We start from the raw sequence: 11,837 nt of genomic DNA, 5'->3' as shown, positions 1-11,837 counted from the left end.
TTTCTGTACCTACAATACTTTTCATTTAATCTTAACACTACAGTAAAGTTAAAAAGACCCCCTTCCCTACGTTTTTTAGATCTAATTTAAGGTCACAAACTACAATTAATGTAAAAATAAATATTATATGGTAACTTTTTTGTCTTTAAATGGTTAAAAATGTGAAAAATAAGTTGATTCTAGTAATTTTAGCGGCCCGCTATAAATCCCAAAATGCATTGCGTGCGGATTGATATTTTTGTTTTTCTTCTGTAATTCACCCACTTTTTGATTGATCGTGAGGCCAAAACAAATGGAAGACTCATAAATTTTCACCGAAAGTACCAGGTTTTCCCCATTTTGTATCAACGGAGTCTGGCAAATATAGAAAGACAATTAATGCAGCAACTATACAACGTCAGGCTAGGTATATAACTAGCATACGATATTCGTACGTTACCGATGTTTACCGGCTAGGCCTACAAAACTCAGCCTAGCTAGGCTAGACCTAAAGACTGCCCACGAGAGGTCATTCGCCGCGAGCTACATAGGTAGTGCATTGTTTCTCACTTTTTATCATAATTTACCATAAAACGTACATTTAAGACAAGGAATGACCTTGTTTAATGTTTTTAAAGTAATATATATGTATTATTTTTACAAAACGTCACAAATTGAAGGGAAGGGGTCTTTAATCCTTCTGAGTGCGTGGAGATGGATTGTGATGCATTTAAGAATGCAATGATCAGAGACGAAGATGGTGGAATTCTAGTAGGATCACGGCCTGGTTATGTTATTCCTGATTCTGCATACGAGTGGGACAGAGATCCGAGACGTGGACTTAGAATTATAGGATTATAGAATTTCAAACATGATGGTTACAGACATCAATGGTAGTAAAATCTTTTATCTAATCTGCTCTTTTCATTAAGGTATCATTGGTACAGAAGACTGCATATGGCATGAATCAGTTTTATATGTTTAGAAATGAGTTGAATTTTATTTCATTGCCTATTCTTTTAATATCTAAACAATAATTAACATTTCTTCCTTATAGGCAATTCAACCCTAGAACATGATGAGTTAGTTAACCTTCAAGCAGAAATTGTTAATGCAGCACAAACCGGTACTTTGTACGAGAGTCTTGAAGTTGAGGTTATTAGCAATGACCGATCCTTCTCCCCCAGCCGAAGACCCAACAAGGGGTGTGAGAGCAACAAATACAACAGGAGGTCCAAGTACAGGCAATAAAACGTAAGTCACATTTAAGAAGTAATGAGTTGAAGTAGAGTTTTCTGTAGAGTTACTGTTGTAAAGAACTGGCTTGTATCGTCTTGTCCAAAGTCTTAAATTGTATTCTCATGTGTGGCTTGTAACGAACATAACCATAATGCCTATATCATTACAAAACAACATAACTAATTGGTTCACAGGTATTCTGAGAAGCAAGCTGAAGAAGAGGCATCTAGTGACCCAGGAGTAGAAATCATCTATCAATTCTCAAGCACAATGAGTATACGTTTACAACGGCTGATGCTATTTGAGATTCAACCTTGCATCTCTATATTGGATACCAGTGTAGATTTAACACAATTCTTTCTAAACTCCAATATAGGCTATCAAGCTGTGGTAATACACCATAGGTTTGATACAAATATTCTACGAAAAAAAAGGAATTATTCAATGATTTTTACATCCATGGAAAATGCCCAGGAGTATCTGATGCAGAGCTCGTCAGCAACAACACTGTAGATATAATCCATGGCTGGGCCAACTTCACTGATCTTGCCATTAATCTGTCAGGAAGTGGTTACTTCTTTAAATTCAGCATTGTTTATTCCAACTCATCCACGCTAGAAGGTATCAACTCAACAGAGTTTTCTGTCATTGAGGGTGTTTTCCACATATCAATCGCAGATCAACACTAAAAGTTGTTGAGAAATTTGATGTTCAGTTTAATCTAATTGAAGATTTTACAATGGATATTGCAGAACATCTGGATTCCAAGGTTGGTGATTTTTTAATTAATTATAAGTCATTTTCAAATTGTCAATGCAGTTTTTCTCTCTAATTAACCATCCATCTTCTATTTAATACTGCATTATAATTCTAAAATCACCATCAATTGTAGACTAGTGTATCCAATCTAAGAGCAACTTCTTTTTGAAGACTACAGTCCATTTCAAATTTTCAATGCAGGTCTCCCTCTATTTAACCCACTACCTTCTATTAATACTTCCCCCTACCCCAATTTTAAAAGCATCTTCAATTGTAGACTACCGTATCCACTCTAAGAGCAACAAACGTTACTGTTACCATGAATAGGTATAATAAGTTCAATTTATCCACGGAGGCCCAGATCAACACAGGGTTGCTCTTCCCAGCTTCTCGAACTTCACTAAATTCTTATTGGATGCTACACACACAGATCCTCTCAATTTAAGATGCAGGCGAGCATGTTCATACATGCATATACATACTGTACATTAATTAAACAAATATCCAGTCAAATGTGTGTACAACAGGGTCATTGTTTAGAAATTGAGCAACGCATTGCTTTTTCAACCTTTGACATCCATTGACAGTTTTCATTTGAGCACCCACAGAGAAGGTACCTTAAGTTAAAATGTCAGACTATGCGAATGAATCTAAGGAAGAAGAGTGCTAGCAGTGGATCTAATCAACTATTGTAAGTATTAAGCCTAAGAAATAAATATTTAGAATAATTATTCTTTGTGTTGAAGTATACAGTGCCAGTAACTACTGTTTATGTGTACACTAAACTGTTTGCCAGTCCAAACTTCTAGCATTCTCTTTATTTGCCTTCTTTCCTTCTTTGGAAACTTAAGATTATATAATCGTTGGGAAAACTAACATTATCAGCTCTATCACTCATTATTTCTGGTCATTAATGGTGATGATTTTTATATTTTTAATTAATAAACAATTTATTGAATCATGGCAATGATTGTTATTAGATTGAGAGAAAATAATTATAAATAGACCACCATGGTTCCTTAGGCAGGAATACTCTCATTGCCTTATTCTTCGGATGAGATGTAAAGCCGTTGGTCCTGTGTACTTAACAGTGCACATTAAAGAACGTGGTACACTGTTTGAAAAAAGTAGGGGATTGTCTCCCGGTGTGCTGATCTGGTAGGCGCTGCACTGCTGGCTGTCGAGGGTCCGTGGAGGGCCTAATCCGAATTTCCTCAGTTTCCAGTAAAGCTTGAGGACCAGAATAATACATTATAATAACACAGGTTGTGTTAAAATACTTCTATAAAGGAACATTCTTACATTGGAAAGTGTTAGTTCTGTAATTGTAACTTTTTTTTCCCTGAGGTTTTTGTCTGGCACTTATTCATTCGATAGTGACACTTATTTATTTGTTTCAGATTATTATGAGCCACATTATTCAGTTGCTTTCTTGGATATTGGAGAAGTTACTGTAGAAAGTCCATCGTTTGTACGTGAATATACATTTCATAATGGCTTCAGTCCTGCTATCTGGATGCAATTGAGGATAATGTAATTCACCACACAGTTGGAGCAGGTAAGCAATACCAAAATACTTCTCTTTTCCTTATATAGTAACTTACATTTTAGATTTTAGACAACAACATTGGGGTGATGCCATTTGTCATTGGGCCATCTTCTCTTAGTCATGAAGCTGTTGATAAGTATGTGTGAGAATGTAGTCATCGTTTATAATTGGTACAAGCCTGTTCTTTGATTACGATGAGTTACAGGTAGGTTCAGTAAGAATATAAACATTTGTAGCATGTTACAAACTGAATACTGTAATTAAGCAATTATGATGAATTAGATTAGATAATGTATAAATGTAAAAATCATAATGAATGGAACAATGTTAATGACGATGAAATAAAAGTGGGAAACCCAAAAAAGACACAAAAAAAAGATATAAACATTTTCAATAAATATGAACATTTTTATTATTCATTTTAAAAGATTTTATTTCTGTTTTTCAAATGTTATTATTTTGTCAGTTTGGGGAACTATATTTTGCATTCTGTCAAATAAAATCAATGTATAGATATTATATATGCATACTTGACTTTCATAAGGAAATTTGTCAAAGGACTTTCTTACTCTTCTACCTTCTTTTTCTTAACGTGTACTGATAATGCCATTCCATTGTGTAATCATGAGTCACGTAATTTATAAATTCTGATTAAAATATTACATTTTCCCATTAACATTTTCATGTAAATATTTCAGAATCAACCGGAGAATGCAGGTCAAAGTGCAAAACAGTGTGCACCTTGTGGTCCAGACAATGGAAATGCTGGATACGTGAGGGCAAATTTCATGTCTGGTGATAATGGTGCTCCATTTTTTCCATTTCATGGTATACATAATTACCCAGCTATTGCTGGAAACACAAGATTGCAAGGTATGTAAAAGCATGACATAATCTGGTCCTTACTTGGACAAACCTAGTCCTTACTTGGACAAACCAGTTGAGTTCTATTGCAGGAAACGCATACTCATACTGTTTACACATGAAGCTGAATGCTTATTTGGATAACATAAAATTGCCATTGTATCCAAGTTATCACCACTGTAATGTTGAGGTTGTCCCTTAGTACTGTTTTATCATAAAATATGTCTTTAATATCGGAATACATTTTTGGTGAAACTTACCAAATGAATATATTTCAACATACTTATTTATTTACAAATAAAGGTATTTTGCTCTTTCTTATCAATAGATGTCACATTCGCTCATTTTGATACTGCGTGTAAGAAAGATCATTACGCTACTATGACCAATCCATCAAATGATGATGGTATCCACCCAATGTCCGCTGTAGGTACTGTACAAAGAAGGTAACAGTCAGAGACAAGAACAGGGTTTACATACATATACCTAATTTAGGGTAAGTACTAATAGTATTTATCCTATATATCTACGGACCACTTGCATTTATCCAAGTTACGTAAATGTAAATCATTGTGTATCCTTACTTGCTAGTTGCATTATTTTCATCAACCTAGTACACTTACCTACAATACTTTTTGTAATGTACCGATTTACAATACAAATAAGTGAGAGAGAGACAAGTTCTGTTATAGTTGAAAGCTAGCACTGAAGTGTTTATTCTTTATTCTACATCTACTATATATAATAACAATATCGGTAATGGGTAATTAATCTGTCAAGGTGGAATGTTTAGTGGTCTCAGCAGAGGGGTCTACTTTAGCCATTAGTGACCATTAAGTAGCCAGGGTTATATAGAAGTGGGTTAACATAATATATATGGTAACAGGTGAAGGAAGTATAAATAATTGGTAGCAAGTAATATTAATCAAGTTCAATACATTACATTCCCTCCCTTCTATTATAAACAATTCTAAGCTATTTATTTATAATTGAATCAAAGCAGCACTGTACTAAGTTATGGTTTAATAACACTTTAAATGTATATGGTATAATGCACTGTATAAAGTAAAACATAAAATCAACATTTTAAATTGTCCAGTAATAATGTCCATAAAAGTTTCTATATTTCAGTTATTAAAAATGTCCATATCTTTCCGGCGGTTTTCTATCGCGAGTAAGGTATACTCTTCGCTGAGCAGTAATAGACTGTGCTTCGACAGTCGATTGTGATGTTTCCACTGTTCAGATTTGGATTAATGAGCATTGGAGGTAATTGTGGAGGATCATCTTTGTTTGTAAGCTGTTTATCCTGAGTTTGAACAGGCCTATAACGCTTCCTGATATGGTCGGCATGACGACGACAAACTCGTCCATCTTCTAGTTTTGTCTTGAATGAGATGCGACCGGATTTTAATATTATTGTTCCGGGTAACCATTTCAGATTTTGTCCTCTAAAGTTCTTTATATACACCTACTCTCCTTCTGCAAAAGTGCGTTCTTTGCATGACGATCATGGGCTAATTTCTGTTTTTCAAGTTGAGTGATAACACGATCTGCTTGATAAGGGTGTAAAAGATCAAAATGCGTTTTCAATTTTCGGCCATTCAGTAATTCTGCTGGTGTTTTGCCAGTTGTGCTATGAGGTGTATTTCTATATTTAAATAGGAATCTTGAATTGTTTTTTTTTTTAACTTTATTTGGTAATCAAGGTTAAAAAACAATAAAATATAATACATAGAAAATAGAAAAACAATTGCACGGAAAAAACAGGCCTTGATTACAAGGAATGCCAAGAAAAGTTAAAAACTTATTTCCACTTGGGTCCTAAAAACAAGAAACTGATAAACAAGAACATACAAATTACAACATAAGAATCTTGCGACTTTTGTTTCGATATATCCATCTTTCGTACGTTTCATTGTTTCTTTAAATGTGCGTACAGCACGTTCCGCAAGACCATTCGATGATGGGTGATATGGGGCTGTTAAAGAATGTCTTATTCCATTTCGCTTTACGAATGTATGAAATTCATCACTGGTGAAACATGTTCCATTGTCGGATACTATTTTATCTGGCAATCCATGCGATGCAAATATAAGCCTGAGCTTATCCACTGTGGTATTTGTCGTTGAGGAATTTACCGGAATTACCTCAAGCCATTTTGAGTATGCATCGTATTAAAAACATTTTTCCAATAAATGGTCCAGCACAGTCGATATTTAATCGTGACCATGGTCTATTTGGCCAATTCCATGGGTGCAATGGTGCTTTAGGTGGTAAAGTTTGATTGGATTGGCATGTATCGCACTGCTTTGATATGTCTTTGTCCATATTAGGCCACCATAACGAATCCCGAGCAAAACTTTTCATTCTGACAATTCCAGTATGACCGTCATGTAGTGCTTGTAGCAACTGTTTTCTACCAGGCTGTGGAACAACAATTCTATTTTCCCACAAAATACATCCATCTTGTGTAGAGAGTTCTCTTTGTCAGATCCATCCAATATGGTTGCAAGTTTTCAATTTTTGGATTAGTATTGGGCCAACCCTTTTCAATGTAGTAAAGAACTCGAGAAAGTGTTGGATCTTTAACCGTCCAACCTTTAATATCTGCTGTGGAAACTGGAGATTGGTTCATTGGCTCCATCAATAGAACAGTTTCGGCAGGTTGTGGAATTGATTCTGGTTTTCCTGGCAATGGTAATCTGCTTAAGGCATCCGCATTGGCATGGGACTTTGTCAGTTTGAATCTTAATGTATATTTGTATGTACCTAATTTCAGTGCCCAACGTTGGATTCTAGCTGATGCTTGGCTGGGCACAAGTCTGTCCTCATTAATAAGACCCATGGCTTATGGTCTGTTACCAATGTGAAATGTCTACCATAAATGTAAGACTGAAATCGCGTTACCCCGAAAACGCATGCCAAACCTTCTTTCTCAATTTGCGAATACTTTTTTTCCGCTTCTGCAAGTGTTCTAGATGCAAATGCGATTGGTCTTCCTGTACCGTCACTTTGTCGATGTGCTAACACAGCCCCAATTCCATATTGAGATGCATCACACGATAATATTATTTCCTTTTTTGGATCATAATGTGCAAGTACTCTGCAGGAAAGTAGCAATTCCTTTGATTTATCAAAAGTAGATTGTTCTAAATTTGTCCAGTTCAAAGCTTTATCCTTACGAAGTAAGGCATATAACAGAGCAATTAAGTGTGTTGGATAAGTTTGGTAAAAACTTCATAATAAGATAATAATCCCAAATAAGCTCTCAGTTCTGTCAAGTTTTGAGACGCTGGAGCATCTTTAATTGCTCTCACTTTGGCGTTTGTGGGATGCAATCCCTCTTTGTCGATCAGGTGTCCCAAATAACCAACAGATTTAACCATAAAAACACACTTACTCTTTTTTAGACGAAGTCCAGCATCTGCCAGTCGCTTTAGGACGGTTTCAAGAGTTTCGAAATGCTCAAAGTCATTCTTTCCTGTAATTAATATATCGTCCAGGTATACTGTAACACCTTTAACTCCTTGTAATAGTCCTTCCATGACATGCTGGAAAATCGCTGGTGCTGAAGAGACTCCAAACGGCAACCGTGTATATTGTAAAGTCCCTTTTGAGTGTTGATTACAACATATTTTCGAGAATCTTTATCCAAGAGTAATTGTTGGTACGCTTGTGACATATGTCCAATTTAGTAAATTTTTCTTCGGGGCAAAGGATACTGATCAACTTTGGCTGCTTTATTTACAGTAATTTTGTAGTCACCACAGATCCTAATGGTAGATTTATCTGCCTTAAGTACCGGAACTATTGGTGCAGCCCAGTCTGAAAACTGTATAGGTTCAATAATGCCTTCTCGTTGTAAGCGATCAAGTTAGTCATCTACTTTCTGTCGCAAAGCATACGGAACATTTCTGGCTTTGCAAAATTTTGGCATTGTCTCTTTATCAACATACATTTTTGCTTCAGTACCCTTAAGGGTACCTAGTTCATCTTTAAATATTTCTTGGTATTTACCAAGCAGTGAACTTAAATCTAATTGGTTTATTACCTTGATTTGTTGCCAGTCCAACTTTATAAACTGAAGCCAGTCTCGACCAATTAGGGTAGGTCCATCTGTTCGCACAATCGTTAACGGTAATATTGTAGTAGTACTCTGGTATGTAACTTCAGCATTAATTTTACCCAAAACATCCATTATTTGTCCAGTGTACGTACGTAGCTTAACTGACGAAGGTTGCTTAAAATAACATTTGTTTGGCAAATGGTTATTCTTTCCACAGCGAAAACATGGTTTCGACTTCTTATTTGTATTTGACATAACTAGTTTTTATGGCTTCATAAGATTATGTTAACACAATATATGTGCATAAATTGCAATATTATAGCATAATTATCGAATTTTTTTGCCATTTTTCGAAATAATTCCTTTTTTCCCCCGCATTGAAATTTTCGAAAAATGGCAAAATTTCGACCCTTTTATTTGTTTACATAACTAGTTACTATGGCTCTATAAGATGATGTTAACACAATATATATACATAAATGACAATATAATAGCATAATTATTGGATATTAAAAAGTGAACATTTGCAAATTTTCGAAAAATTCTTTCGCTCCCCAGCAGTGAAATTTTCGAAAAATGGCCAAATACTTACCCTTTTATTTTTTGACTTAACTAGTTTTTATGTCTCCATAAGATGATGTTAACACAATATATGTGCATAAATTGCAATATTATAGCATACTTATTGAATTTTAAAAAGAAGAAAATTTGGGAATTTTTCTAAAAAATTCCTTTGGTCCCCCGCAGTGAATTTTTCGAAAAATGTCAAAATTTAGACCTTTTTATTTTTTTACACAACTAGTTACTATGGCTTTATAAGATGATGTTACCATAATATATGTGCATAAATGGCAATATTATAGCATAATTCTTGAAGTTTAAAAAGTGGAAATTTTGGACATTTTTTGAACAATTCCGTAAATTTTGACTTCTTTTTGTAAGCAATTTTGTTTACATTTTCAACTGCAGCTGCAGAGGTTGGCTGCGCCAGATCTCTTACATTTCTTGTTGCAGTTTCGATGCTAGTTGCAATTTCAACAGCTTTTTCCAGTGTCAGTGCTTTTTCTGCCAAAAGACCAAATTCCGTGATTACGGACGCCAAAAACTAGATGATCTCGTAACATTGTATTGAGCGAGGCTCCAAAGTTACAGAATTCTGCCATCGATCGAAGCGATGCCATAAATTCAGGCACTGTTTCATTATCACGTCGAAAGCGTGAGTTGAATTTGTATCGCTGTACAATTTCACTAGGCACATGGACTGTGATGCCCATTCATAGCTGTTACCAGCTCATCGAATGTTTTATCCTTGGGTTTTTCTGGTGTAACCAAATTTCGTAAAAGCTTATAAGATGATGGGCCAATAACTGTTAACAGTGTTGCTTGTTTCTTCTCCTCTGTAGTAATTTCTTTTGCCTTGAAATACAAGTTACTTACTTACTTATTTGTTTTCATAGCTATCCCCAATATTGGGGACATTTCGCCGTCATTGACATTATGTTGACATAGCACAACTTTTCTTAATTTTATGAGAGACGTTAATTTTGATGAGAAGGTCATGGAACACTAATTAATTTTAAAAACAACTAAAAACCTGGGACCTGTAACCCTGACGGGTACTCTCCCTCCGGGTCAAAGGGATCCCGAAACTCATCGGTGGGCAGGGGCGCTCATCTCCCTGTTCAGGACTATTCCTGATGATTACCCAACCTATTTACATTTAAAATTAAAATCAAACATCAAGACATAACTTAATCAACTTAATGACTACTGGACATAGTAGTTATTGTCTTCTATAAAAGATGCTGGAAGCACTTCCTTATATAGTCTTCTTCTTCTGTCTGTTGTTCTTCTTCTTCCTCAGACTCTAGTCTAAAGTCTAAACGCTCAACAAACTGTGACCAATCTTCCCTTCCTTCAATAAATTCTTCAATTTTGCCAATAAGGGCCATTCTCGTCGCCACTGTAGTGTAATGTACCGATTTACAATACAAATAAGTGAGAGAGAGACAAGTTCTGTTATAGTTGAAAGCTAGCACTGAAGTGTTTATTCTTTATTCTACATTTACTATATATTATAATAACAATATCGGTAATGGGTAATTAATCTGTCAAGGTGGAATGTTTAGTGGTCTAAGCAGAGGGTCTACTTTAGCCATTAGTGACCATTAAGTAGCCAGGGTTATATAGAAGTGGGTTAACATAATATATATGGTAACAGGTGAAGGAAGTTTAAATAATTGGTAGCAAGTAATATTAATCAAGTTCAATACATTACACTTTTCAACAGTAAAGTTAATCTTTCTGATTGCGTGGAGATGGATTGTGATGCATTTAAGAAAGCAATGATCAGAGATGAAGATGGTGGAATTCTAGGAGGATCACGGCCTGGTTATGTTATTCCTGATTCTCCATACGAGTGGGATAGAGATCCGAGACGTGGACTTAAAATTCCTTATGATGAAAAATGTCCACATAAAGGTTGGTTGTCTGCTTTAATGTTGAATTTTAGCTTTTGTAAACTGTGATTCTTCCCTAAATCTTTCCTCCTATTAAAGTTGCACTCTTGAAACAAGACCAGTCCATTCACCGAAAATTTTTACGGATATGTACAGGAAGATTATTCCATAAGGTTGATGCTCTATAGTTAAACATTCTCTTTCCATAAATATTGTTCCATGCTGGAACATTTAGAGTTTTTGTTGATTGACTTCTTGTATTTTTTGTGTGAAAAGTGTCCATAAATTTGAATAGATTTGTTAAATAAGATGGTGCTAAACCCTGTAGGCATTTAAATAGCATAATTAATAAATCATTTTCCCATCTGTCATGGACACTCTTCCATTTTAGTGAGGACATCAATTCTGTTATAGGGGTGTACATATCAGCATAAAGAATGATTCTAGCTACTCTATTTTGAAGTACTTGAAGACGATTAACAAGTTCTAAGTTACAATTTGACCAAACATTACTACAGTAATCAAAACAAGGTAATACTATTGCATTAGCAAGTAGTCTTAAAGCAAAATTTGGAATATAATATCTTAATCTACGAATAATACCGATACGTTGTGATACTCTAGAAGCTACTTGTTCAACATGCTGTTTCCATGACATAAGTGAATCAAATGTAAGTCCAAGATATTTAAAATTGTCAACTCTTTCGACATCATTGCCATTAATAGAAAGAGAAATATGGGTTCCAGAAGATCCAAACGATCAGTTCATGCCAACTCCTGACTCCAGCATTTATGGCGAGAACTATTTTGATCGCGATTGGCAGACTCTTTGGATACTTATACGTGGTAGTGACCCAATTGACATCATCACTACACCGGTTATAATGGTTGACTTTGGTGTGGCTCCTGTTGATGTTTT

At 35.1% G+C, this 11,837-nt stretch overlaps 1 protein-coding gene across 2 annotated transcripts; it reads left to right on the top strand.

The window, feature by feature from the left end:
- Window positions 1–2,462: 2,462 nt before the first annotated feature.
- LOC144852799 (fibrocystin-L-like) lies at window positions 2,463–11,454 on the top strand. 2 transcript variants are annotated; one of them, XM_078710779.1, is made up of 6 exons: window positions 2,463–2,668; window positions 3,378–3,535; window positions 4,225–4,399; window positions 4,719–4,886; window positions 10,750–10,940; window positions 11,333–11,454. In XM_078710779.1, exons 5-6 carry the CDS (start codon window positions 10,778–10,780, stop codon window positions 11,350–11,352), a joined length of 183 nt encoding a protein of 60 aa, XP_078566905.1. In that variant the 5' UTR covers window positions 2,463–2,668; window positions 3,378–3,535; window positions 4,225–4,399; window positions 4,719–4,886; window positions 10,750–10,777; the 3' UTR covers window positions 11,353–11,454. Both variants share the same exon structure in this region; 1 of them encodes a protein (XP_078566905.1).
- Window positions 11,455–11,837: the final 383 nt, after the last annotated feature.

The sequence above is a fragment of the Antedon bifida genome, chromosome 9 (genome assembly GCF_963402885.1).
Source record: "Antedon bifida chromosome 9, ecAntBifi1.1, whole genome shotgun sequence".
In the NCBI taxonomy this organism is placed as follows: domain Eukaryota; kingdom Metazoa; phylum Echinodermata; class Crinoidea; order Comatulida; family Antedonidae; genus Antedon; species Antedon bifida.
The sequence above is the reverse complement of the archived record's forward strand: the minus strand, read 5'-3'. Positions and strand labels throughout refer to the sequence as shown.